Source organism: Lutjanus erythropterus, chromosome 8, assembly GCF_056507025.1.
Source record: "Lutjanus erythropterus isolate fLutEry1 chromosome 8, fLutEry1.hap2, whole genome shotgun sequence".
NCBI lineage: Eukaryota > Metazoa > Chordata > Actinopteri > Lutjaniformes > Lutjanidae > Lutjanus > Lutjanus erythropterus.
Genome location: NC_139324.1, coordinates 31,951,383 through 31,979,372, shown reverse-complemented (window position 1 = coordinate 31,979,372; position 27,990 = coordinate 31,951,383). Strand labels below are relative to the sequence as shown.

The 27,990-nt window shown below is 40.3% G+C and overlaps 1 protein-coding gene across 5 annotated transcripts; it reads left to right on the top strand.

The window, feature by feature from the left end:
• The first annotated feature begins 224 nt into the window (after window positions 1–224).
• On the top strand, window positions 225–23,051 carry bin1a (bridging integrator 1a). Of its 5 annotated transcripts, XM_084725313.1 has the most exons (20): window positions 225–543; window positions 2,254–2,334; window positions 2,891–2,945; window positions 3,103–3,197; window positions 3,774–3,869; window positions 5,007–5,117; window positions 5,214–5,306; window positions 5,599–5,684; window positions 5,848–5,923; window positions 7,080–7,135; window positions 9,472–9,516; window positions 11,570–11,639; window positions 12,296–12,418; window positions 12,652–12,735; window positions 15,592–15,612; window positions 20,241–20,630; window positions 21,178–21,231; window positions 21,873–21,950; window positions 22,061–22,162; window positions 22,281–23,051. In XM_084725313.1, exons 1-20 carry the CDS (start codon window positions 457–459, stop codon window positions 22,380–22,382), a joined length of 1,905 nt encoding a protein of 634 aa, XP_084581439.1. In that variant the 5' UTR covers window positions 225–456; the 3' UTR covers window positions 22,383–23,051. The 5 variants fall into 5 exon arrangements, with proteins under 5 accessions (XP_084581439.1, XP_084581440.1, XP_084581441.1 ...); XM_084725314.1 differs by lacking the exon at window positions 9,472–9,516; XM_084725315.1 differs by lacking the exon at window positions 12,652–12,735.
• The last annotated feature ends 4,939 nt before the right edge of the window (window positions 23,052–27,990 follow it).

The following is a 27,990-nucleotide window of genomic DNA, read 5'->3' as shown; positions in this document are numbered from 1 at the left end:
TCTTGACCATAGGATCCGAGGCCAAATTTATGGAAAAAATTGAGATTACAAAAGATCAGCAAGGAGTAATTTTAAATATCGTGCAGAATTTTCTTCAAAAAACAGAACATTTTGTTCATGTTGTAGCTCTGCCCCGTTGATTTACAGTCTCCCGTGTTGCACAGTTTTCCTGTGTGGACGCGCAGCAGCATCTGTGCCTTTAAGAGCATCTCTGACAGCATCCTCCTCCTGTCACGGACGCGCACACAGCAGCTCAATATTTGAGAACACAGCTTAGCTTTCTGCACACACATCTTCCTAAAGACACACCATAACATCACATAATTACATTTATCGCCTTTATTTCTCCACTGGACATTGATGAATTTGCCTCAACGGTCGCCGTAGCGGTCCATCCGATCGTTGTTGCTTTTATTCCCTTCCTCCCCGCATCCAAAGACTGATCTACGCTACAAGATGGCTGAGTTGAACCTGGGGAAGGGGCTGACTGCGGGGAAAGTGGCCAGCAACGTTCAGAAAAAGCTAACGAGAGCCCAAGAAAAGGTAAGAGCCGCTCGCTGACATGTGGATGTGTGTGTGAGGGATGAATATTCAGGCCTGCAAGCCGCGGAGCAGCAGCACCGCTGCCGCATCCTCCATCCAGGCGCAGTGTCGCATCACGACATCATAATAACACTGTGGGCAGGGATGGATGCTGTGTTTGGGGGACGGGGATGGATGTCCACTTCAAATGCATCGCCCCTGTAGTCAATGTCACACAGCGGACACGTTCATATTGCAGTGAGATATACTGTTAATGTCATCACTCATAATGAAGCCCATGACTGATGTGTTTCTGCCATTTTAATTCAACATCTGGGTGTCTAAGTGAGTGTTTCTCACATAAATGGTGACTGCAGAGACACCCTCTTGCATTTTACTGTCAGAGTAATTGGCACCCATGGTGCAATATGTATAGGTGGTAGATATGAGGCCTAGTCTATGCGTCCATGCTCCTGCGCGTTGTGCATCGAGTAAATGACAGGGGGCGCTATTTGGTTATCATAATGCATCGTGTTGCCCTGTGGGGCTTAAATGACAGGCAGACTGAAAACAGATACCCTGTAAACCCAGTGAGCATTATTTATATGTGAATGTCTCTGCACTGACAACATGCATGAGTTCATATGTAAATCATCAGTGTATATATTAATCACATGCATTCATGTACAGTCAGAGGAGCTTATGTTAGTTACTGATCATTAAATTGAACATAATTTACCTGTGAATGCAAGGAGATCTTATCTGATACTAAACATAGAAGAAAGTGACAGATCAAGGCAAGAAAACAGGTTCATGTTTGCCATGAACTTCAGGGCTGTGGTTTCCAATCTGTGGTCTGAGGGCCCTGCTGTAAAGTTTTCAGATTCAAGCATTTAAAGCTACCACAAGGACGTTATAACTGCTTAAGAAACAGTGTTAGTTTAATAGTAATGCCTCTATATGAACTATCTTAACAAACACTATCATCCATGAGAAGATCGGCTGTTTCAGTGTAGTTATACTTAATGCTTCACACCAGATCAGTTCTCCTAAAACTCAGATGAAACAACCCTGCATTTACGTTTTCTCAGTCAAAGTCACAGTATGTGGTACGTTAGCTAGTTAAATGAAGCAGGGAGAAATTGTCGTTTACAGAATTCCACTTTTGACATTATATTTTGTCGTTATGGTGGTGGAGACACGAAAAATCAAACAAATGTGTAAGTTCCTTGTAGTAGCTTTATCATGATATATAAAAATATTTGTTTCCCAAAGGCTTCATGGTTCAACAGATAATAGTTGCATTGTTAAAACTAAAATGGTTCATAGGTTATGTTCTTATCTAACAATCTTTAAATCTTCCACCAGCTAGTCAAGCATGTGACACACATGTCAACCATTAATGGTGTAAACTGTCTCTCTCTATGTTGGTATTCTGTGTTGACTTGGTGCACATATTTTGAATATGTGTCTAATATCTTTCTAATATATTTTTCTCTTGTAGTCTTTCACAGAACTAAGTAGAGGTGCCAAAAAAATTGTGTTGCACTAAATTATTCCAAGGGACAAAAATGAGGCAGTCCCTCATATATTTTCTGTCTTGTAATAGGTCCTTGGCTGCGAGAAAAATATGAACCTCTGATTTAGGGAACATGTCCTGTACTTAATGGAATCAATTGCTAACTTTGTCCTTGGTTTTGTCACTGATGTTTTCATTTGTTTGACCGACAGGTTCTTCAGAAGCTTGGCAAAGCCGATGAGACCAAAGATGTTGCCTTTGAGGAGGGAGTGATCAACTTCAACAAACAATATGTGAGTACAGTCCAGTGTGTGTTGCACAGCTGAGAGAAATAAATTATTCTATTGAGCAAATAGCAAACGTTTTGCATAACAGTACAGCTTGTAACAATAAGATATAGCTCACCAGATTTTTCGGTCAGATCTAAGGCTGCATGATATGGTAAAAGATACTGCGCTTGCGATATGATTCACACTTAGTGGGAATGATCATTTTTGCAGGATGAAAGTGTGGCTCTGAGTGCATTTCTTTTTATTTTGATAACATGTAGGCCTTCAAAAAATGAAATTTTTTCATTCTAATTTTCATTTTGACTGAAAATCATGATGGTGGACATTTGTTGGGGTCTGTACCAAACAAACATGTCTTCACACGTTTTCCCTCATCAGAAAATATCAGCTCTGCGACTTGGATATTGCACTTGACCATATTGCGAGTTTACACTGGCTCAAACTGGTTGGCATTTGCTGGACGCTTACTGGGCTCACAAAGCTTGTAACACCTCTGTACGTGTCGGCTCAGATTGCCTTTTTTGTGTTCTGAGCCTCGTGTTCTGTGTTTCACCCCCAGGCTGAAGGCAGCAAACTGCAAAGGGACCTGAGGGCATACCTGGAGGCAGTGAAAGGTGTCGCATACGCAAGCTCACATAGATTGACTCTGCTGTACACACAGATACACACACACACACACACTTTACATGCACCGATCTGCCATACATGTAGACACACAACCTTACCCTGCAAATAATGTTCCTCTAATGCAGAATATGTGTTTGTCCTCAGCCATGCACGAGTCCTCCAAGAACGTGCAGGCGTGTTTGGCTGACATGTACGAGCCAGACTGGTACGGCAAGAACGAAGTGGATTCCGTCGTGGAGGTCAGAAACACTTTTCATGAATGTGTTTAAAATGAATGTGTGAGAATGTGACGACAAGCTGCTTTCCATATGTCAAAACCACTTTATTTTATTGAATATTAGTTGATTGAGTGTGTGCGTATGAGTGTGCTCCTGATTAGCTTGTGCTTTGCAGCAGCTATTTTTCTTTGGGAAGGCGCAGCTGTGTGGGATTGTGTTCTGTGCATTTTCTGCTGTTCCTCTTGACAGCAAAATTATACGTTAGCATGTCTTGTGAGGCTCGTTAAATTTCCTACGGCTTCATTAAGTTTATTCTTGAAGGGACTTTTGGATTAATGGTTCTTATCTGACAAAACAACTGGCTGCAACAAGCTGGCTGCAATAAAATACTGCTATCAGTTAAAAGGGTTTCAGTTTATTTTTAATTTACACACGGGGCGCAATCCAAGACATAGCAGCAGAGCTACTGGAATTCACTCTACAGTGACGGAGAACTCCGTCCATGCTACTGCAATAAAACAAGCACTGCATGCCGTCTTATTTCATCTCTGACACTGTGATTTTTTTGTGATCCTGTTGTGTTCGTCCACGCTGCAGGACTGTGATGTGCTGTGGACCGACTACCACCAAAAGTTGGTCGATCATGCTCTCATCTCCATGGATACCTACCTGGGCCAGTTCCCTGATATTAAGGTAAGCTGTGAGGTTACAGAGACATAAAACACTCCTGTTCGTGCAGTTACAGCCACATCATAGTGTTTTAAGAGCACATCTTTCAGCTGGATGGCTGGATAAATAATATATGCAGGGGACTGAAGAATTTTTATGGATTTCTCTGTTACGATATCTGTGATATACATCTTGTTTAACTTACTTTTATATTTTGTTTTACCTCAGATGCAGGGGTTCACAGATTTTGTACAGCCACTGAGTAACATATATTTAATCAAATAGTTATCACTCAGTTGTCCATATGGGTTGCAAAGACATTTCAGTGTTTTTCCCTGTATCATTTCATCACAAATTACTTAAAGTGACTTGTTTTTGGAGGTGTCCCCAGTGTCACATTTATGAGTTGGTGTTAAAAATGGTGCCAAACACACAGGGCTTCACAGGGCATTTAATCTTTAAAGATTTTACAGCATCATAAAACTGTACAACCTTTTGCTTGATGTCTGTAATCAAAGATTTTCTGCAAAAGAATATCATACGTGTATCACCAGATGTCAATAGCTCTGTTCTACTTTGTACTGGTTGTATAACGATAATAACTTGATTTTAGTGAAGTTGAAGCAATTGAAATTGTTCCAGTTATTGTTTTTCTTTGTTTTAGTGCCCTTTAGTTGCACTTTTGAAGGGCTAAGTGTGCTTGAAGCCTCATGAAACCTGGCACACTCATGAGTCGTGGTTAAAATTGCATCTGATACAGGCTGTGGTGAAATGGCTTGACCACGCAGCCTAAACAGGAGCACGTCAAGCATGTTTCACCCACATGCATGACAGTTGGTGGGGGACATTTGTCATGGCCAGATGTACAAGTGGCCTCTTGGAGCCAGACGTTTTGAGTCATTTTTTGCATAAAAATTCTGTATATTATGTTTGTATAAATTGTGATTTGATTGTGATATAAATTATGTTTTTGTCTGTTTAATGTGTCTTCATGTTTTGTGCTGTAGCACAAATTGCCTCTTAAAAAACATTAAAGTTTTCCAAGTCTATGATTTGTTTGCAAAAGAAAAGAAGTTTATATCTGAAAGAAAACTGAGTAAATCCATGCAGTTGGATAAACTGAATAATATAAAAGTTGTTCTCCTCTTTTCTTTTGTTCAGGCACGTATTGCTAAGAGGGACAGGAAGCTGGTCGATTACGACAGCGCCAGGCACAACTATGCCACCACACACAAGACTAAGAAAAAGGATGGAGGCATTAAAATCACCAAGGTAAAACAAAGACACAGTATTTGTTGTGTTGCTGTAACATTCATCAAATTTGACAGCATTTAACATATGAACTGTGCCTCTGTGTCTGTCTTCCAGCCGTCCTCCTTGTTGGAAAGAGCCACTCCAGGCTGGGCTCAGGGGATCTTGTCTGCACACAACGTTGCCCAGAGCAGTCTGTCCAGGAGCCAGGTACACGATAGTCTTACCGCTGACTGTGAAGCAATGATAAGGGGTGTCCTGAGAGCCCAGCAGCCAAAGACACATGAGATGTGACAAGCAGGGCGTCAGTTTGAATTTGTTTTTGCATGTCATCGCGCTCTTTTTGTGCCCGTGTTCCCTGTCACTTTGAATATCTAATGAAGGCAAAATGAAAACGACAAGACAACTGCAGCCAAACCATGTTGAAGCATGTAATTTATCAACCTAATGTCAAACACACACCCCCAGTGCTTTGCGCCGATACATTGTGTGTGCGTTTCAGGCCGAGGAGGAGTTGGAGAGAGCCCAGAAGGTGTTTGAGGAGATTAATATTGACTTGCAAGAGGAGTTACCTTCACTCTGGAACAGGTGTGTGTGTGCGCGCGTGAAACTGATTTTCCTGTTGATGGATGGATGCTATAATTACTTTTCACTTCCATCTGTGCCGCATTTACCCTCGCAGGATATTAAACGAAGTCAGGCCAGTCAATACTGTCTTTTTCTCTCTTTTGTCTGTGCTTCGTCGTCGCAGTCGTGTTGGGTTTTACGTCAGCACCTTCCAGAGTTTGGCTGGTTTTGAGGAGAAGTTTCACAAGGAAATGAGCCGGGTAAGACTTGTGTATAGACCTCCATTAAAGTGATAGCTTGGATTATTTGATATTGGGTTGTATGAGATACTTACTTATAGATGGTGGTTGGCACCCTGATTGAGCTAAACAATGCACTGTTTGTACAAATGTCAGTTTAAGTGCACACTATATGCAGAATATTTTCACAGCTTTATTTTGCCACCAAACAGCCTTTTCTGATGAGTATCTGTCATTATATAAGCCACATACTGCTCTCTCGCTCTTCCATTGGTGAAATCACTTATTTTACCTTGTTGAACATGAGACTTACTCGTCTCCCTATGCCTGTTTCTTTGCCTGTTTTTTTGTCTTACTGAGTGACTTTGCTGAATCTGAACTATCTTCTAAAACTCGTAAGTCACACAGTAGCACAAACAAAGTAACAGGTAGACCAGAAACTGCCGTGTTCTGCGGGGTAAAATTGCTGATTTCACCTATGGAGTTTGGTTGGTTTAAAGAGAGCAATATTTAGCTTATATAATGGTAGAAAAGAATGTGTCACAGCAAAGTAAAGCAGTGTAGTTAATACTTAAAATGAAGTTGATTTTTTAGGTGGACCTTTACTGTAGGTAGTACACTGACTATTGAGAAATACCTCATACAACTCAACTTCAAATAATCCGAACTATCCCGTAAATGCTGAATTTAGATAAAGACCAGACAAAACAAATTGACAGATTAGATCAGATAACAGTTGATGGAAAATGTCGACAATGCCAGATATGATTACGTCAGCGAGGGCTGCAACTAAATCCAAAAATGTTAACTTGCTGCCCTTTAGCGCCGTTTTTGAAACCCAATAAAAGCCTGTTTGGGTTCATTTCTTATTTTTTCCCTCCTGTAAAATAAAAGTAGGACATGTTCTTTTCAACTTCAATGAGATTATCCTCTGTATTACTGCCTTTGCTTGAGAGCTGGAAATACCGTCTCTCTGAATTTGAACACATAGGATTGTAAAAATATGAAGTAATGATTAAAGAAGGTGCGTAGATTGTGCCAGAGCAGTGTAGGATCAGGATGATTCATGGGTGGAAACGGATAAAGATAGTCTGCTGTTAAAATCAAGATTTTGGGTGAATGATGTAATTCTGTTGGGTAAAATAATATCTAAAACCCCGTCTTTCCCCCTCTGCAGTTGGATCAGGATTTGTATGACGTCCTGGAGAAACTGGAGCGAACAGACACAAGCAGGTTAGTGAGCAATGATTCATTATGTAAACTGTCTCATAGCAAGGCTTTCTGCTCCAGACAGCCTTATTAAAGCTTATGTAGCTCATTAACTAATCGATCAAGGTGGAATTTGACCAGCAACCTCTGTGAGGTAAAACTTCTTATTTTGACTTGTATAATGGTGGTTTCCCATCAGAAGAGCTCTGCTTGACGGCAAGGTAAAGCAGTGAAAATATTTAGATGTAGCATACACTTAAACTGATATAGATTTTTTTAAGTGGGTCTTTTTTTAAGTGTCTTGCTGCTGACCCTGTCCACAGCAAGACACTGCTTAGCTTCGTATACTGTTACTCCTGCTGCTTCTCCAAACTGGGGCTGTGCTGAACGCCATCTACTGTAGAAATACACCTACGATGAAAAAGTACCTCGTACAACCCCACTTCAAATAATCCGAACTATCCCTTTGAGACTGTAAAGTAACAGTAAATTGTGTAAACTTTTGGCCTTTCTATTTTGTTTATTTTCCACTCAGTTAGAAACCCAGTAATATCAGGTTTTAGGTTTTCTAAACAAAATCCCCGAGCCTACCTGAAAACAGTTTTTTGTGTGAAATGCTGGGAGTGCTGAGCCCCATATCGATCACTCACTGCGATTGGTCATTTTAACCAGCAGAGAAAATAGTTGCTATGTTGAATGTGTATAGCTCCTTCTGGACTTGTGAAAAAAATAAATATTTTCAGAAATATCTGCAAATATTTGAACCTTGTGAGAGCACATAATTCATCCTGCCTGATGAAAGTGGAGTGCTGCATCAGAAGTGGTGAGGTTATTCTGAACAAACTCATTTATTTTTCCTGTTACTGAGTTTGCCGTAAGCCAAGAGGTTAAAAAAGTCACAAAACTTTTTTTTATCATTCAAATTTGTAAGGCCTCAGATGTATTTAGCCTTCACAAAAGCAGCATCTCTTTTACTGCCATTACAACATGTAGTATCTCTACATTGACTGCAGACATGCCATTTATGGCAAATACATTTTACATCGTATATTTATTAATGTACATCACTGACTACACCTGCTACAGTTACATATCATATATTGTTGGATTCAGCACAAATAGACCTTCCCAGCAAACCCTGGTTGGTGTTTCTGGGCCTATTCTGCTAAAACTAAATGAATACATTCATCGCAGACCCACATTTCTGCTTATTGTACTTGTGTTTATATGGCTGCATTTCCTTAATGCATCAAAATATTCATATTCTGTTTTGTTAAACATGTAGAGGAACTCAATTCTCACTGTCTCACCAAATCTGGGATCAATCACAGCTTGCATTATGAAATTATATGAGTTCAGGTGTATCATCTTCCGTTCAGCCTGATTTATTTTGCACTTCTTTTATATATGGTGTCACAATATCTGTCAATTTATCTACTTTTGCAGGAAAATATTTTTTATACAAGAGTTCATTTTCTATGCAGGAGACCTTAGAGACAAAGTTGAATAAAACATTGTTGTGCTTTCTTGTACCTCTGGTAGAAAATCTATTTTAGTACCTTCCAACTAATTGAGAAGTGGTCTACTCAGTGCTCCAGAAATACCTTTAAAAGGGCAGTTCACTCCAAAAACAAAAATAACCCATATATTTCCTCTTACCTGTAGAGCTATTAATCCATCTAAATTGTGTTGGTGTGAGCTGCAGAGGTTTGGAGATACTGGCCATAGAGATGTCTGCCTTCTCTCTCATATAATGCATTTGAAAAACTCAACAGCAATGTTTCTCTCCAGAAATCATGACCCAATTACTTTACATACTTTATATACTAAACTCCACAGACCTTATTGTGAGCAGTTGCATGTAGGATCTATTTTCTTTTTACTGCAGAAAGAAAGTAGTTCCTGCATGCAACTGCTCACAACAAGGATTGTTTTCCAGATGACCTAGTCCTATTATATTTCCCATTATGTTGGAGAGAAGGCAGACATCTCTGCAGCCAAGATCTCCAAAACTCCCCCAAAAAATCTAGATGGATTAATTTCACTACAGGCCAGGCAAAAATATGTATTTTGAATTTTGGGGTGAACTGTCCGTTTTAACATTAACAGCTAACAATACTCCTGTGGCATCTGGAATACTCTTGGAGGATAAATGTTAGAGTTTTTTTTTTGTGAACCTAACATATCCATTTGATTATTACGGATTTACTGACTGATTTTTCTATTAGTTTTGTATCTGAAAAATATGAAACTCTGGGTTAAACACCACATATCAAGAACATTTTAAGATATAGAAATAGTCAAACAAAATGGCATGCATTAACCTGGAACCACCCCTGAACCCCCACCCCACCTTACAGAAAGACAGGTAAAAGCGGCGCCTCATCGTCAGGAACAAATAGGAGGTAACCAGCAGCAACTGTGGTAACCATGGTGACACAACTCTTGTCTGTCTGTCCAACTGACCTGTCTGTCCAGCTATCTGTCTGTCAGTCAGTTTGCAGCCTTGGGAGGTCTAAGGGAGAAGTAGTGCTTGGTTTGTGCAAGTGAATTCATAGACTCACTGATCAGAGAGTTGAGCGCCCAGAGCTGCAGATATATAAGAGCTGAGCAAACCTGTATGTTTAACGCTGCACCAGGCAACACCGTTACATAACAGTACAACCCAAATCACACGGTACGCAGTATCTCATCTCCCACCAGCTGAGACTTGATGAAGAACATTAACTGATGAAGTGTTCACCTAGAAAATATGCCAGTTTTCACTTTGAGTGTATTTTCAGACATGCTTCATGTCATTCTTCCTTTACGCACAAATGTTAGATCTTTCAAAACTTGTCCCTCTGTCTTGTAAACATACAATAAGCGTGCAATCTTAGACTTGGCTGGATGAGTAATCCACTAGGAGGTCACAGGGGATAAATGAGTTGGCCCCTTTCAAGCCCCCGGTTACTTCCCTTCGCTGTGTAATTTGTACAGTTTTTGTACTAGATTGTACTTAATGTACTAGACAGATTAATGTAGAAACATGCAACACAGAAGTACAACACTGATGTGATAATGGTCTTAAAACTAGGTCAAGCCAAGGCCTCAAGATCAGGTAAGCAGGACCCACCTTAGGGTCAGTTGATTGCGCTAATGCTGCATTTTCCAGACAAAGTAACAAAAATTTTAACAAATAACTGCTGACGCACAGTTGACCTGGAGCTTCTGGGATCTCTACTGACCCTTCCTAAGTCCCACCCCTTCTGGAACCTCAGTGGACTTTCTGCTTCTCCTTTCTTTTTTTGGGAGGGGGGCTTTTTTTTGCCTTTATTTTGATAGGGACAGCTGACAGCTCAGTACATGGGGCGCATCTTCTACCAACTGAGCTACAGCCCCAAGGCTTGTCTATGGTGAAAAGAAAAATAGATTTTGAAGAGGGTTAAAAGATGTTGACGCATATATAGCCACATCTTAAATTAACTAATGTTAAGGAAACACTAACTAGCTAGATAATCCACACCAATTGTTGGCTATCGGCTAGTCCTTTATTTTCTAGCAAAACTCTAGCTAACTAGCCAGCTAAGCATCGTCAATCATTAGCTAACTAGTCAGCTAGTGTTTTGCTCTGTAGCAAAATCCACATCAGTTAGCTAGTGTTTTGTTAACCTTACATAACTTAAGGTGTTACTTCACACTACTTCACTTCTCAAGGTATCCCAAAAACATCTTGAAACTATTTTCACAATTTGGGGTTCTTCTCAGCATCGATTAGCACATAGCCCTGCCCTGCTCTGCTTCTGATTGGCTTACCTGATGTTCTTACCCTACCCCTGTCCGGTCACACACCTCATGCCTAAACCTACTGTAAACCTTCAAACCAATGAAGACAATGAGAACTGTCCAGTCAGAGTCAGAGGAGGGCAGGTCCTGACTTCACCATCCTGGGGGAAAAATGTGTACAGGAAAGGAGAAAGTTGCACGCTGGGTATCAAGCTTGCTCAACTGTTGGAGCGCAGAGCAAAAAGAGATGGGACTTAGGAAGTCAGTCGTCCCTTTTCAGGTCTTGCTTGAGTTTTTATTACACATACAAAATTGCCTGGTCCAGCAATAAGTTACAAGTTTTTCAGTCCTTAAAATATCTGAAGATCTTTGGCTGCTGTTGAATGCGTCTATCACTGCTCGCTTGTGAGGATTTACTAGAGGCACAGACGAAGCCTGCTTGCATGGGATAGAGGGAGGAAAAGAAGAGGAATGAAGAGAGGCTCACTTTTCTTGCATGACAACTCTTGCAACGACAACTTCCGCTTGGACTCTTGTAGAGCATGCCTTGTAACTTGTGGTAGCTTTTAGCTGCTCTCCTTTAACCTTTGCTGGATCTTTCTCTCACATCATTTGCCATCTGTGTTACTCTCTCTGTAACGGGTCTGTGTTGTCTCTTTTTGCCCTCCATCTCTCCTTCTCTCATTCACTCAGTGGAAAAGAAGCATCTAACCACACTCTCAGGCCAGGAGGACCACCGCCAATCCCCAAATCTCCATCCAAGGTAAGTGTCTGGGCTGCCTGAAAATTTAAGTTCATTGAATTTGATGGGACAAGTTGAGGTTATTTTGTAATGATTTAAAACAAATAAATGTTTGCCATCAAATAAACTTGATATTAATTCAGATATCAAGTTAAATCAAAAACTCTTGAGTCTGTTATTTATATATATACATATATACAAATAGATAGATAGATAGATAGATAGATAGATAGATAGATAGATAGATAGATAGATAGATAGATAGATAGATAGATTAGTTTGATAGTTAACAACAAAGACCAAAGTTTATCTCTGTGTTTAATATTTTATATCATATAGACAACTTCTATGAAATGTCAGAAAAGTCAAAGATATTAAGTTTAATAGAATAATAAAGAATTCTGCATATTTAAAGGCTGAAAACAGCATTTTCTGCAGGCAGTTGTTACTGTTGAGCCCTGAACCCAGTATTGTAAATGTTCCATGAAATTCCACTACTTGCCTGTTTTCATTCTAATCTATTAAAAACTTTTTTAATTTTGAAAAACACAAATTCAAATTAAAACATTTTCCAAAGCGCAGGTGAAAAGCAGAATTCTCATATTGACTCCTTGTACAAAATTCAACCACAGAACACAGAATTTAAATCCGGAGCCATATTTTTCTCTCTGTCCTAGCTAAAGCCAGCAGTGCCTCCTCCACCTAAGGTGACCCCGTCTAAGGAGCTGAAAACAGAGAACATCATCAACCTGTTTGATGCTGCAGCCACTCCTGATATCAGCGTCACCTCCCCTACAGAGGTTAGTGAGCAGCTGCTGTCAACAAACAGCTGCAACCCTTTAACTTTCCACTCTCCTGCACAGGTCAAGTTCTATTCTATTCTATTCTATTCTATTCTATTCTATTCTATTCTATTCTGTTCTGTTCTATTCTATTCTATTCTATTCTATTCTGCTTTTTCTTCTGTCCTCTTCCTTTCCTTCTCGATTGCGCCCAGTCAGCCAATGAGCCCTCCTATCCCTGTTGTTATCAGTTTGCCAGTCCTGCAGTGAGCAGCCTGTTGGACATGGACCTGGACTCTTTCAGTGCAGCAACCAAAGCGCCCGCGGTCACACAGGTGGATGATTCATGGCATGAACATACAGAACGTAGAAACCCTCCACTGCAAGAAATGCCAAGCTTCACAAGAGATTTCATATTTGATTCAGAAAGGTTTTAAAGTCATTTCATGATATTTAAGTCCAGGAGAACATCATCAGTTTGACGTATTCAGTTGACAGTGCTGTTGTTAGACTTAAAATATATAGAAACAATCTTGATAAGATAAGTTTAACGAATTAATGAATTAATAAAACTTCAAGCATGATTTTTACAGTGTAATTTAATCAATTATGTTTATGCTGCAATGACAAGTCAAAATGTTTGCTGAGGAAAAATCAGTTTATTTAGCATGAATATTTTCAGAAATCTGGATACAAATTGAAATCCCTTGATAAGCTTGGCATAGTTTGAGGTGTTACCTGCTCTGCTTCTTTCCAACTTACCGAACGGGAGGCGGATGATGGCATGACGATCTGTAGAAACCTGCTTCTAGAGACCACTTCTTCCTGCTTCGGCACTGTCCACAGATCACTCATGGCATGAACTGTAGACTGAAGCCCTGCTCTGCTCTGACTTCTTTCTCTTCAGAACTGCAGAATGTGGTTCAGACACTGGATTTAGCCAACATGAGTCGTACTTACTTTATCTGAGCGCACAGTTTTGTAACCTAAAAGTTGCTCACGTTACTGGGAAGGTGAGATAAAATAAGTACGTGACTCATTCAGAATGTTTTCAGCTGCTGTTTGATCCAGGTCTGTTACTCAGTACAGCATTCCAATACCTGACAGATGAGAATGGCATGTAGCCTACTGTATGCCTTGGTCCAGTCAATACCAGAGCCAGAGCCATGATTATTATTTTCTATTATTTTTAAAATTTTAACACACCCATATAACAATACAAGACAGTACAAGGTTCACTAACAAGACCACATCATATATTCAGCATGAAAGTATTTTATTTGAAACAGCAAAGGGAATCAAGAAGAATGGGAAGGTAAGGGTCGAGGGGGTGAGGGTCAAGGGGGGTCGAGGGGAAGGGAGGTCAGTTGTTGGGCTGAGCAGCTGAGAACCTGAGGGTCAAGACTCAGAGTTGGGGAAATGTCTGGATGGATCCTTTGCCAGATGTGGTAGAGCAGAAAACAGGTTTGGGGGGGAGGATTGTGAGAACTGAGACAGACAGGAGAGGGTGGGATGTGCTTATGCAGGTATTTATAGGTGATTGGAATGAGAAGGTGTGGATGTCTGATTAGCAGGAGGCAGGTGATTGGATTTGTGGGAGATACAGGTGTTTTGAATTAGGGTGGTGTGGTCTAGTTCCTGAACTTCAGTTTTAAACTACATAAAGAAAAAAAGGGAAATTAATGGGTAGCAGATTTTGAGAAGGGGCACAAGTTTGAGGACCGTGCACAAGGTCAGGTTCCAGTGTCACAGGAAACCTGCGGCATTATTGATTATTAGTGATATTTAAACCTACACTAAGTGTGATTTCAAGAGTCCATAATGAAGTTAAAATGCCTGTTACATGTTTCAAAAAAGATGGGACAAAGGCAACAAAAAAATACGGAACGCTTAACACAAAAACACCTGTTAGGAACATAGAGGTTAACTGATAACAGGCGACAGTGTCATGACTGGGTATTAAAGGGACATCGTCATAAGGTTGTTCACAGGCATGGAGACGGTGAGGTTCACTACTTTGTGAAAAACTGCGTAAGCAAATAATCCAACAGTTTAAGAATGTTTCTCAGCACGAAATTTAAAGTAACTTAGGGATGCCCATGGCATCATGGCGAACTGTCACATCTGTGAAGGCCCCGTACAAGTGGATTGAAAACTTAAAAAATCTGAGTTATTATTTCATATCCCAAAATACTTTAAAAAGAATCTGCCAATAGTCCTCACTTGCTTTAGTGCAAAAGTCTAAAGCAGCCCCCGATAATCAAAGATTCAAATCATAATCTGAGACTGTTTTTCTTTTGTCAGTCAGTGGGTATTACAATGACAGGATAAAACCAAAAGACACTCACAAAAATGCACAGGGAGAACATTTCAATGAAAAGTTAAGGAAAATCAGTTTCTGTTTTTATATTAGCTTGCACACTTAGTAAAAACATCCTTATGGCAACATGCGTTGGTGGTTAATTGGTGACTAAAGGGCAGGTGATGCTGGACAGCTGCTGCAACACTACTGCAGCCTGGGAGAGAAGCTGCAGGGGGATGGAGGATGCACACTTTTACTCTCTCTGACTGTGTGAAAGTACGAGTCTTACTGGTGTAACGCACTCATGTAGGAAGTAGAAGTTTAGTGTGGCGCGCTGAACTGTAAAAAAGAACAAATCGTTGAATATTCATATTATACAGCCAATATAATTCATCTTACAAGGGTCACTTCAGTCAGGATACTTTTATGCAAGTCAAATTTTGCACTGTTGGCCAGTCACAGGTCGTGAGATAGTTGATTGTTGAGTCTTGTTCTCAAAAGTGTTTGACAACCTGGGAACGAGACTCAGCAGTTTATAAAACTAAAAATAAACTATATTTCTCCAGAATTATTTATTCCACTTTTAAATTAGAAATTAAAATACTCTTTGTTTGCAGTTGTCCTCCTTCCACTCACTCTGTGGGTGACTAACGTACAATAAAAATATGCCAGTGGCCACCTCTTCAGAATTACATCACTCAGTATTTCTGACTTCACCTCGTGTTGCCTGTACTCTTGTTCTGCTGGAGATCTACTGCTGTGGGCTTGTAGGTTTAGAGCATGGGGCCTGCCACTTGAAATTTCTTACTGAATGCACCGGGCGTAAAGAGGAGCTTTGTAAAGAGTCTGGTCTGTCTTCTCACTCTGTTGCTTCCTTTGTTTTCCACAGCCTGCAAACTGGGACTCATGGGTAAGCATATCATCCTCACGTTAACATATTTGTTTTAATTTGCAAAAATCTATAAATAGCATTATGATCATCATCTTCATCAGCATATTCTTATTTGTGGCCATGGTAACCAACAATTCATCTGTCGTTGTTTACATTTACTACTTACGCCACCATTATACAAGCCCCGCTCACACTGTGTTTGAAAGTCCTGCAGGATGCATGCTGGGCTTGCTGGGTAGGGACTTCTATAATGGCCGTCTCTGTATATAAACTATCGCTTTCATTTGTCTGTCCCAGATCTGTTTGTGCCTCGTCTTTGTGTCTGCAGTGCTTGATGTGGTAACACTAAACACTGAAGAGATTGTTCTACAGCACAAATAGAACTTGGGAATGAGTGTGGGTCAATTCAGTTTCAAATTGACATTTTACACAGTTAGGTATATTTAATCAATATAAACGGTGTCTGATGCGCAGTCCTCTCTCTCTTGCCGTCTTTTTTGCAATGTATGTGTGGAATGTACAGTATGATACAGATGCTTTAGGATGGACATCATGATTACATCAGGGTTTTTAGGTGGAGGCAAAATGAAGGAAAAATTGGAGGCAAAGACAGAGAAGTATGCCACATAATCAAGCTAAAATGTCATCTTTCTGTGTTGTTGGGTGCCAGAATCAAAGTAGAAATGGCTCAGAATTGAAGTTTTATTGCACCCCAGCTGCCACTGCCTGTCAAAAAACAACAACAACAACAACAAAAAAAAAAAAAACCCCACCAGAAGACTATTGTTAAACGTGAAAAGACAAAAGCTGTGAGATGTGTGAGCCACACCAAAATAAACAAAATGAACTCACAAAATGGCAAGATTAGAGATATTCTCAATCCTATTTTAACCATGAAACAGAAATCTATAACAGAGCACCTTCTCAAGTCCAGTTTCTCTCTTTTACTGAACTAAGACAAGCTTTAATTGCCTTGTTAACTCTGTTAAGCACACTTTATTTAGACCTGACAGACAGAAACAAAATAAAACTCACCAAAAATGTCTTGTTCAGCCTTTCCACTGTTCCAACCATCACCAACCTTGGTTTGGTCAAAATAAATCCTTAGTTCACCGTGTTAGATGTTAAAATAGTCTGTCTCTGCAGGATGTTTTCCTCTCACTTGTCTTTCTGGCTTAGTGCACCGTAGTCCAGCCATGTGCACTGTCCAGAGCTGGAGCAGCGCCTGCTACTCTGCAGACCATTGACAAAAATCACCCAAAAAACAACTGGTGATGGTCGATACATTCATCGAATCCCCCAACCCTATGGCAGTTGTAACACTCATCCTGGAGCGTGAGTGACCGTGCATATTCAGAGGAACTTGTATTTTCTTCAGCCATAGTTAAAAAACAAGCTAAGAAAACTTGCTAGCTAGTGTTAGCTACTAATGTGGTTAGAGAATCGTTTTGCCTCTACCTAAATCCCGCCCACAGAAAAGTCTTTAAGTTTACCACTGACATAAATAAAAGATGGACGACACGTCTCTACTTCCTCCCACTGTAGAAAACTGATGCCAAAATATCCTAGAGCTGCTGCCATGTTGCGCTGGTGATGTCATTTGGAGCCAGAGTCTGCGCAGTAGTGACCAGAGTCAGAGCAGAGTTGAGTTCCTGCCTGCACAATGGCAAGCAGAGCTCAGCTGTCTATCGTAGCATGAAACCCTGTTTTTATATAATTAAATAACTAAGCCAAACTGATCAGAAAAATGAACATTCAAACATCATTGTAATAAGAAGTACGTGTATTTTGATGTTTTAGTTTGACTCGTCCACTTACAAACATTGGGGAAAAAGGATTTATGCCCTGTACTGCAGCCCGCCACTAGGGGGCGAAGGAGATGCTTTGGCTTCACTTTTAGGGGGCTTCCATTTTTATATATACAGTCTATGATGTTTACCAACAGAAAAGGGGTCGAAACAGCTCATTGTAGATCCAAATCCTATAAAGGATTGCTTGTAAGACACCACTAAAATCCATAAAAGATACCATATATGAATTTAATCATAAATATAAATTAAAAATCACATCTGTGTAAAATGATTTGTAACTGAATTAACCTCCTTTCTTTCTGTTTCCTCTTGTCTCCCTGTATGTTCACATGTTGCTCTGACAGAACATGTAGCCTTTACACGCTAGCTACATGCTCCATGTGACACACAGGGAACAGTTTTGTCCTGAAAGTTGAGTGACGTCGCTCATGTTTTCAGTGGATTGCTTCATAGACATGAGACTGTAGCGACTTAGTGGGCAACTTCACGAGGCCTTGCTTGCAACTTGGCATTCTGACCATTAACTAACCCCTTTGTTCATCCCTGTCACTGTAAGAGAGATGTGTCACAACGATCATGCAGTTCTGCTGTATCAGAGCTTGAGGCAAAGCAGCAATAGCTCAGAAAGGAACGACACCTCTACTCTTACAAAGCTTCCTTCCTCTTTCTCCATCTGAACATAGCCGTGGGAATAGAAACCATGCTTGCAAGCTACACACAGAAGATCCGACATCTATTTTCTGATGGGAAAAGGCTGACAGTTTTTGCATTTCTGCCTTCTGCTGCCACCCTTCCTTATCTTCATCTGTCTTTTATTTTACTCTGAACCTTCTCTGTAAAGGTTTGCCCTTCTACATCAATCTTCTTGGGTCTCATGATGATGATGATGATGATGTTGATGATGGTGATGATGGTGATGATGATGACTTGCTGACATCTGCTGCTGAACTCCCCACATTGATGTCCGTAGCCTCTTTCATGGCCCCCGGCTGGCTCTGCTCATATGTTGCAAAACTGCTCAGTTTTCCTTTAAATTTGATATTAAGTTTGACCTAAAAATGTTTGGTGCCAACTCCCCAAATCCCTCAAAAGGCCATTCTAGGTTTTAGCCCTTATATTAATTGGGAAGTTGTTGTTTTTTTTTACATCACTGCCAACCATTTTCAAATGGCTGTAAAACTGAACTTTGGCACAGGGGTGCTAACATGCTTACATTGACAATGCTGACATGCTGATAATCAGCAGGTATAATATTTACTTTGTTCATTGTCTTGGTTTAGTGTGAGAGCAAGCTGATTTTTACTAATTAGCACTAAGTAAGGACAGAAGTAGGACAGGAAATGTAATTTTACAGATATTAGGTCTGAAACATACAAAATTGACGTGATGATGGTCTGCAAAATTGCTTCTGATCGTGCCAAAGGTCTGTACCAAATTTCATTGCAATCCATCCAGTAGTGATTTAGATATTTGAGCCTAGACCAAAGTGTTGGTTAGGGCTGCCCCTACAAAAGATTTTATTCCTCGTCCTCAGTTTAAGTCGTTGACATAAATACAGGTGGATGCCACTTCCTGCTACGATACAAAACTGAAGCCAAAATATCCCAATTTGCGCTTTCAAGTTCCCACCTGTGCAGCAGGCTGGCTCAATCACGAGCAGAGCTCAACTGTCAATCATGGCGTGAAGCCGTGTTTTTCTATCATCAAGTAACTAATCGAAACCTAAAATGACAGTACTTTGATGTTTTACTTTGGCCTTCTCTGTTAACACCGGGGAGGCAGGATTTATGACCTATGCTGCAGCCAGCCACCAGGGGGTGATCGAGATGCTTTGGCTTCACTTTTGGAGAGCTCTCATTTCCGTTGTCCATTTTCTAAATTCAGTCTCTGGTTCAAGCCACCAATCGACTTGTCGTTGCGTGTTTATGATATAAATTTAATTACTTATTTTTGGGGCATGAAACAAGCCGTCTGTTAAATGCTAACAGCAGAAGCAGTAATGATTCTGAATCTGTCCAAACAACCAGCAAGGAGACAGAAGGTTTTTTATAAATTTATTTCAAGACAGTATAACATCACACAAGTCTCTGTCAAAACATGGGACCAAATAAGAATAAAATACTTTAAGAATTATCAACACAATGGATCATATATACTTGCAAATTAGCTTAATATGTTACAAACTTGCTCCTCGTGTCTCTCATGTCCCCACCCGAGCCGCTGTAATGTTAAATACTGGCCGTGTCGGTCTCGGAGGACATGTCCCAGTCTAACAGGACGACCAACTGAGCTTATTAGCCGATGGCAGCTGCAGCTCAGTTAGCAGCAGTTTTTTGTTCTGCGACTAATGAATGAAAACTTGGCTAAGACTCAGTTTCTCTGACTGTGCAGCCCTAGTGCCCGACAGACTACCGTCTGCGCGACTGACCACTAGAATCATACCACTTGTGTGGCAAAAAACATAGTATGATGCAGAATGGTCAGTCTAAAATAAAGCATATACAATTTTTAGTTAATGTATAATACAACTCTTTGCACCCCTTTAGTGCCTCTTTCCTATCCTGCTTGATTTCCTAATCCCTTGTGAATCAAAAAGATTTTTACTTTGTTCCTTAGCCCACTGTTTTACACCGGCCATATTCTTCTTGTGCTGCTTATTCCCAAACCTTTCCTCCTATTGGAATGTTGAATTTACCCTTAAATATTCCTTTACCTTGCTTTTCTGTCCCTTCAAATTTCCTCAACTATTTGATTTATGAATCCCTTATAACCCCCATAAGGTGAAATATCTCTTATGACCTCTTATTCATTGAAACCTGACCCCTTGCCCCTCAGCCTGAGGACAGTGGTGCCCAGGAAGAGGAGCCCCAGATGCACTATGACCCTGTGGCTGCTGCTACAGAGGCCTGGGGGGATGACGGCTCGCAGCCTGTTCGCTATGACCCCATAGCAGCTGCCACCGAGGGCTGGGGGGATGACGGAACCCAACCAGTCCGCTATAACACTGTGGCTGCGGCTCAGGAGGAAGGGGGGGATGATGAGAGCCAGCAGGTTCATTACGATCCTGTGGCTGAAGCCCAGGAGAGCTGGGGCGATGACGGGAGTCAGCCGGTCACAGACGTGTCCGCCACGGAGGATGAAACACCTGCAGCTGAGGCTCCAGCTGAGGCCGTCGAGGAAGAGGCCACACAAGCTGCTGCTGCGTTGGATGATGAAGAGGGTCAGGTAACCAAGGAGAGAGAAAAAATGGAGGAATGCATCTGGACGAAAATGGCGGATGCATTGATTTCTGAGGAGGTTTGAGCATGAGGTGCTGGAAAGAAACAGATGCTAGAGAGAAACATTGTGAATGAAAGGTGATAAGATGGAGAAATCTTGAGATGAAAAGATTTAGGATGCATCTGGACCAGCAGCATGGATGCATCAAGTGTGACACAGAGGGAAAGTTGGAAGTTAATTGCTGAGGGAAAGAGTATAGTCATCTGCTACACACAATTAATCCCAGTCACTGCTAATCACAAGTCAACGCACATAGTATGCTGTGCAAAAGCTTTACCTTTATGGCAACTTTGCATTATTAACCAAGCTTACTGTCAATTCAACACACTTGCTTGTATTAGCCATAACTTTGCTGTTTAGGCCGTGCAGCTTGTCTTTTTGTCTGTCGTTGTCTCGTCTGTCTGTTCTTCTTTCTTTCATTCTTTCCACAGCCCTATTTCAGTCTTTCATCTGTCTCATTCTCTAACCTCGGTTACTCTTCTGTTTCTCTCAGGGTGAGTCTGCAGCAGCAGCTGCAGCACCAGTGGAGGAAGCAGCGACAGAGGAGGTGAGTACAAGAGGAACCACTATAACATGCAGTAAGCGTTTGAATGTGTGTTTTATTACAAAATTACATATATTAATATGATGTTATATTGTTTCCAAAACAATTACCAGTGATGTAGCAAAACCATAAACAGAAAAGGCTAACATTTAAAGTTCCCATGAAGTCAAAATCTGATGTTTACGCGTTTTTATCACGTATGCATTGCGCTGAATGTCATCTAAAAACCAGCATCTGGTGTTTTAGAGGTTGTCATTTCTTGGGAAATTATTCAAAAATTTGGTTGACACATCCTTCCTTTGAGGCCGTGTTCTAAATTTGCATCCAGTCTCCCTTATGATGCCACCAGAGCATCGATATAAAGGACTAGACATTCATGCACGAGAGTCTTTCTGAAAGCCAAGCCTCACTGTAAAAAAAAAAAACCCAGAAACTATTCCAGCTGTTTCCAGTACAACAGAACTTGAGTCAAGCATGTCATAAAATCAAGTATCCTCATCTTTGGAAGAGATAGCAGATTTTTTCAAACCATGTTTTTAGACAATAAGACTTTAAGGGCTCGGTTGTCTCTTAACTCACTTTATAAGATGAAGATTTGTTGAGTGTAGCACTTCATGTTAGTAAATGGAAATCTTTTTCTGTAGACACCTGCAGCAGCGCCAGAACCAACAGTAGAAGCAGAGTCGGAGTCCACAGAAATGCCACCTGGCTTCCAGTTCAAGGTAAAACAGAATACAGAATACAAAAAAGCTCAATGATGCTGAGCATCTACTCAGCCCAAATATATCTTATATATGTGGTTATAAATTATATTATTATTTATTTGATAAAGGTCCAAGTGATGCACGATTATGCTGCCAATGACACGGACGAGCTGGAGATGAAGGCCGGTGATGTGGTGCTGGTAATCACCTTTGAAAACCCTGATGAACAGGTATGCACACACACGCGCACACACACACACACACACACACACACACACACACACACACACACACACGCACACACTCAATGAGGTGCATGTGCCTTCATTTTCATGTGTGTGTCTCTAGGACGAGGGCTGGCTGATGGGAATCAAGCAGGACGACTGGCAGCAGAACAAAGAAAATTCCACTAAAGGAGTATTCCCTGAAAACTTCACCCAAAGGCTGTGAAAGAGGAGGACAGGACGTCATTCCAGCTTCCTTCTTTATGTCTCTCTTCCTCTTGCCTCAATCCTTCCTTCCCTCTCTTGCCCTGATTCTATATCTTTACTAGGACTTTGGCCATAGAAGCAGAGCTGTCACAGCCCTGGTGGAAATCACGCATTTCTAAGGTCTGCTACACTGTGCTAAAAGTGGATCTCGGCATTTCTGTGAATTTCTGCCAACATTTACGGATTACAGAGGCAGCCATTTCACAGGTCCCGCTCTTTGCTGCACTTTTGTTGCTGCTCCACACCAGAGGAATTGATTAGAAAATCCCCATCGTACAGGACGGATGCAGGGACGAGGTCCTCTGCAATGGCTACCACTGCAATTGCATTATAATGTTTTATTCTTAGTCATGTCTCATCATAAAGTCTCCACCACCATAACAGAGAAAATGTCTATTGAGACGTGCGTTTGTTCATCTTATGCTGAGAGACTGAGAACATTGTAAAAATCACAGACATAAGTACGTAGACGCCGTATTGGCCGCTTCAGTCAGTTGATATGTTAACATTGCCGCCATATTGGACCGAGACTGGCCTGTAAACAAGTAGAAGTAAATGAGGGAGCTTCTTTTTACCTGCATAAAAAGCAAGATAATGCTTAGATTTCTCAACTGATTTCAATGAGTCGTTATATTTAAGGGTTTGTAATTCACATGCAGTTACGTTGTTGGGTTGTTCGTCCATCTGTCCCATTCTCACGAACAGAATATGTCAACAACACCGTGAGTTTCTTTAAACTTGAACTCAAGGATGAAGTGATAAGATTTTGGTGATCAAAGGTCAATGTCACTGTGACCTCATGTCTGTTCCATTCTTGTGAACATGATATCTCATGATCACCTGGAGGGAAATTCTTCAGATGTGGTACAAACGTCCATTTGGACTCAAAGACGAACTGATTATAATTTGGTGGTCAGTCGTCAAGGTCGCTGTGACCTCATGTCCGTTCCATTCTCATGAATGCGATATTTTCTTCAAAATTTGGTACTCAGGGATGAATTGATTAGATTCTGGTGGTCAGAGGTCAAAACACAATTTTGGCCATACTGCAAGAAATCTTATGTGAATTATGACAGAGGTCAAAGGTCAATTTCATTCTGACATCATATGTTTAGCTTTTTATCAGTCCACAGTCCTCTGGTGATCAATATCAACAATATCATTATAGTGAGAAAAAAAATACACTTAATACATTTTATGTAAATTCCTACAAATTATTCACCACATATATTATACGAGTCTGGACATCTGGATAAAAATTAGTTTTTTCTAACTCACTCCATGTAGATCATGAACATTTGAATATAAACACAACTCATTGAAATCAGTTGTGAAATGTTAATGTTATGGTGCTTTTTATCCAGCTGAATCACAGTTCCGCTGTTTGCTTGTATTTGTTTTCATGGCAGCGATGTTGATGTATGGTCCAAACACCAATGGGGCGTCTGCGTATTTATGTCGAGGTGTAAAACCATTCAGACAATGCCAAGTGTAGCAGAGTATCCCTTACACACGTATAAACCCTAAAAAAGCTGGTTTATAAAAGGCGTGGGGGATGTAATTACTAAAACTAGACTGTCAGGAAAGTTAAAATATTAAAAAAAAACAACAATGTTTACAAACATTCACCCCTCATAGCAGCACACTGAAAAAGTAGAACCACCTCCCAGCCGGCAGCTTCACCCCAGTCAAATTTCAGAAGGATCTTTGATCACACAGAAGCCTAACCAGTCAAACAGCACGTACACAGTGAAGAATAAACAAGACAGAATTAACAATCTCATCAACAACTGGGCTTGAACTGATCCACTCACTGATGTTGCTGAGACGGATCTTCATCTTCGCGCGTTGTTGAAACAAATACTTTAGCCACGTGTGTAGCCATCCAGTGTCGTTTCTTCCTTGGTCATGCAGGTTTGTTTCGTCGCCTGTGGCCATTTGGTCATTTTCGGTGACTGAGTGCAGTTGTGACCACACACAGGTGGAGGTGGAGCATAGCAGAGGGTGTGTCATTGCTGTTTTGGTGCCAGTATTTGTATTCGCTATTGACTGATCTTCAAATCGCTCTAATCAGTCCAGGGGCTCTGCTGCTGACACAATCCCTGTCGGACACATGCAGCCCATCTTCTGTACCTACTTTTATCATTTACTTGTGAAACACGGGCCCTTGGTTGTTGTATTTGTTTAAATTCAATGGTGGTTTTAGTAGGATGAACCAGTTGATAAAATCCAAATAAATGCACACGCAGTTAACCAGTCAAACCAGTTAAAGAATTCAAAACAAAACTTTCACACTTAATTTTATATGTCCCCAATTTCATTGTAAGAAGGTGGTAATTAGCTAGTAATATATTTGAAATTTCTGTTAAATTGCCCAAAATTAAGTTTCGAACTCCTGCTGAGCAGGCCGCTAAATGGAAGTGAGTTGTTGCAGCTTAACTTCCAACTAGTTTTTGCCTAACTTCTGCAGGCCAGAAACACACTGGTCTGAAGGACAATAAAACTGGTACAGCAACAAAAAGCCATTAATGATAAGTTAGTCATCAAGTTGGAAATTAAATTCCAACAACTCACTTCAATTTGGTGGCCTAATCAGCACAGGTTAGACAGAAAGTAGATGTAAATTAAGCTGTAACAATTAACACACGGGTTATGCAAAAGTTAGAAATGTGGTAAGGGTTAAAACTGCTTTCCCGTGTCAGAGTAAATATTATTACTACTGATTTGATCTCTGGAAAATAGATGGAAATTTTGGGGTAAGTGTCAGGGTCATTTGCATAGGAATTTCAAATGTGTTACCTGCTAATTACCACCTACTTACCATGAAATTGGGGACCTTTGAAATAAAGTGTTACCAATTATTAAAAATCAGAGAAACACTTGAGGTCTATTAGTCCTATAGATTAGAAAAACACGGCTGTTTTCATTTTTTTTGACAGTCATGTTTTTTGTTCCTTGTTGTTTAAATGTATGAAATCGTGTGGAGTGGGCATGTGAAAAATCTTTTCAAGGATTTTTATTTTTATTTTTCCACAAGGGATTCCAAATATGCATCACCCAGGCTCGCTAAAAAGCCAGCCGACAAACTACGGCGATGAGACGCTGCTACTGGTAGTATAATAGTTAGGCAGATACGGTAACACCCTAATGTTAATCAAATATATTATAACTGAGCCAGCCTCATTCGTTTTTAAAAATAAATGTGCCGAAAACAATTCCTTCCGTTTGCATAGAGACGACTTAACTCAAATGCAGATGATTCAGAATATGCACCAGAGCAACTTCTTTTATTTTTGTATGCTGCCAAGCAATGATTACATATAGCCTAATGTAACTATGTCAACATAATTGCCAACTTAGGATGTGATGGAGTGTTTTTTGTACTTCTGTCAGGTTTACTGCTCTCGACATAACTGCTTACTGTAGGTAGTTCAGACTATCTCACGTTCATTCAGTCACCGACTCAAAAGAGATTCACGTTCCTCATGATGTTACTAACATGTAATAAGTGTGAGAGAAACTGAGTGCGCTTGTTTGTGTGCGTGCGTGCGTGCGTGTGTGTTTATGGGTTGTTTGGAAACATAAATTCTTTATCTATAGGCTATTGTTATTGGACGATATCACCACCACCTACCAGGGGATGAGGTCGTTTGTTTTACAGTTTTTCCGACTGGACAAAGACAACTCAAAAACGTATTTGGGTCTTTTTTCCACTGGCTGGTATTATGGTTCCAGGTGTTATTGTGCATTTGTTGTGTATAAGTGTAATTTTGCCAAGCTGTGATGACAGATACATATTCTATAAAGACATTCATATCTGTATGTGAGTTACTGTGAGCATGCTGAATTCCCATGTGTTGTTGTGTGAACACCCTTAATTTAAGACGATGATACTTGGGTCACTTTTGAGGCAATTTTGTTTGATTTTATTTATTTTGTTCATCTTAGAAAGAGGGGTGGTGGCAGTTAAATACTGTCTGTTTTTGTTTTGTTTTTTCCATTATTCCCTCTCAAATCAGTCCTGATTATAATTGCTGGTTGCCCATCAGCCTTGCCTCAAAATGTTGCCGGGGTATCGTGGTCCAAACAGAGTTAAACATTATTACGAGGAGACGGGACGCATAGAGAGACAATTCGCAACGCCAGACTCGGGTGGACAGATTTTTGTAATGGTTTTCAGTATTTTAAACCACTTGAGATGTGCATGAGTTTTTCATGTGTATTTAAAAAGCCTCACACGTGAGAGCATCACCTGCACATTTAGGTAAACCGATCACTTTCATATTTTTATTTTTGAATATATTTCACCTGCGTCTGGTTCTCTATGTGTCTGTGTGGATCAGTCTCCTGCGATGAGATATGGGATACAACAAAAAGGTTTTTCCTGTACCTAACTGACCAATAATAATAAAGATTACTTAGAATCTCCTTTTGTTTATTGTTCTTTTATTCTTCCTGTGTGCAGCTGCTTTGATTTGACAGACAAGGGAAAACAGCAGCTGTCTTTCTGATTCCTATTTTAGATCATTCGTCTTGTCAACAAATCAATTACAAAACAATTAGAAATCATTTAAGTCAGTCAGTCAGGCCTGTTTTTTAACACTTCCATCGTCCGAATGGAACAATAAGGAGTAAAAAGACTGGTTTGATGTAATCCGAGATTAGTTTTGCAAATTTTGGTTTAAAATGAGTAAATTCAGTTTTAAAATTAACTAAAGCTCTGGTACACCCTTAAAAAGCAATATCCTTTTTACTGAATTCAGGTTTATTGTTCTAAATTAAATGATAATAAAAAAATATCTGTAAAGCATTTTTCTTTTCCCAAAGCACTGACAGACAATGCAAAACAACTGGCCAGATAATAGAAGAGAAAAAGTACAACAGCACAGTAAAAAAGAGAAACTGCCTGGCAGCAACTGGCAGACTGTTTTCTTAGACCAAGTGGAGTGAAAGGACGACTGCAGCCAAGTTAAATCTCCTCAAGTGTAAGTTTAAAGTTAATGCTGGATCACAGTTTAAATTGTGTTTAAACTATTTAGTTTTGGCGCAAGAAATTTTAATTTAAACTAAAGCTGAATCATTGTTTTGCTCTCTTCATGTCTTCTCTGCAAGCACTGAAGCGTCCAGCAGGGTGTGCTGCGTTCAAGGACTGACTCCCCATCCTGGAAAAAAGAAAAAACTTTCAAGCATCATGAGGAGAACAGAAGAGCGTTGCTGTGTGCTGCTGTCCGTGGTACTGAAACCAACCAGCAGCCCACCCTGTAACCACAGCTGGTCATGCTGCCTTCACATTGTTCCAGCTGCTGTGATGCATCACTGTTAGCAACCATCACTCCCTTATGTCTGTTCATGTATCAACATGTTAACAGGTGATTATAAGCACATGTCCGAAACCCGGCTGTTATCCCTGATGAAGCATGATGTAAATTAAAAGGGACTTAATTACACAGAATAAACATCAATTCTTAGCACTTCACTGATTAAAATATGACCAAATAAAGCACAATGTAGTTTTGGTTTAAAAACAACAACTTTATGTTTCAAATACAAATGGTATGCACAGAGTT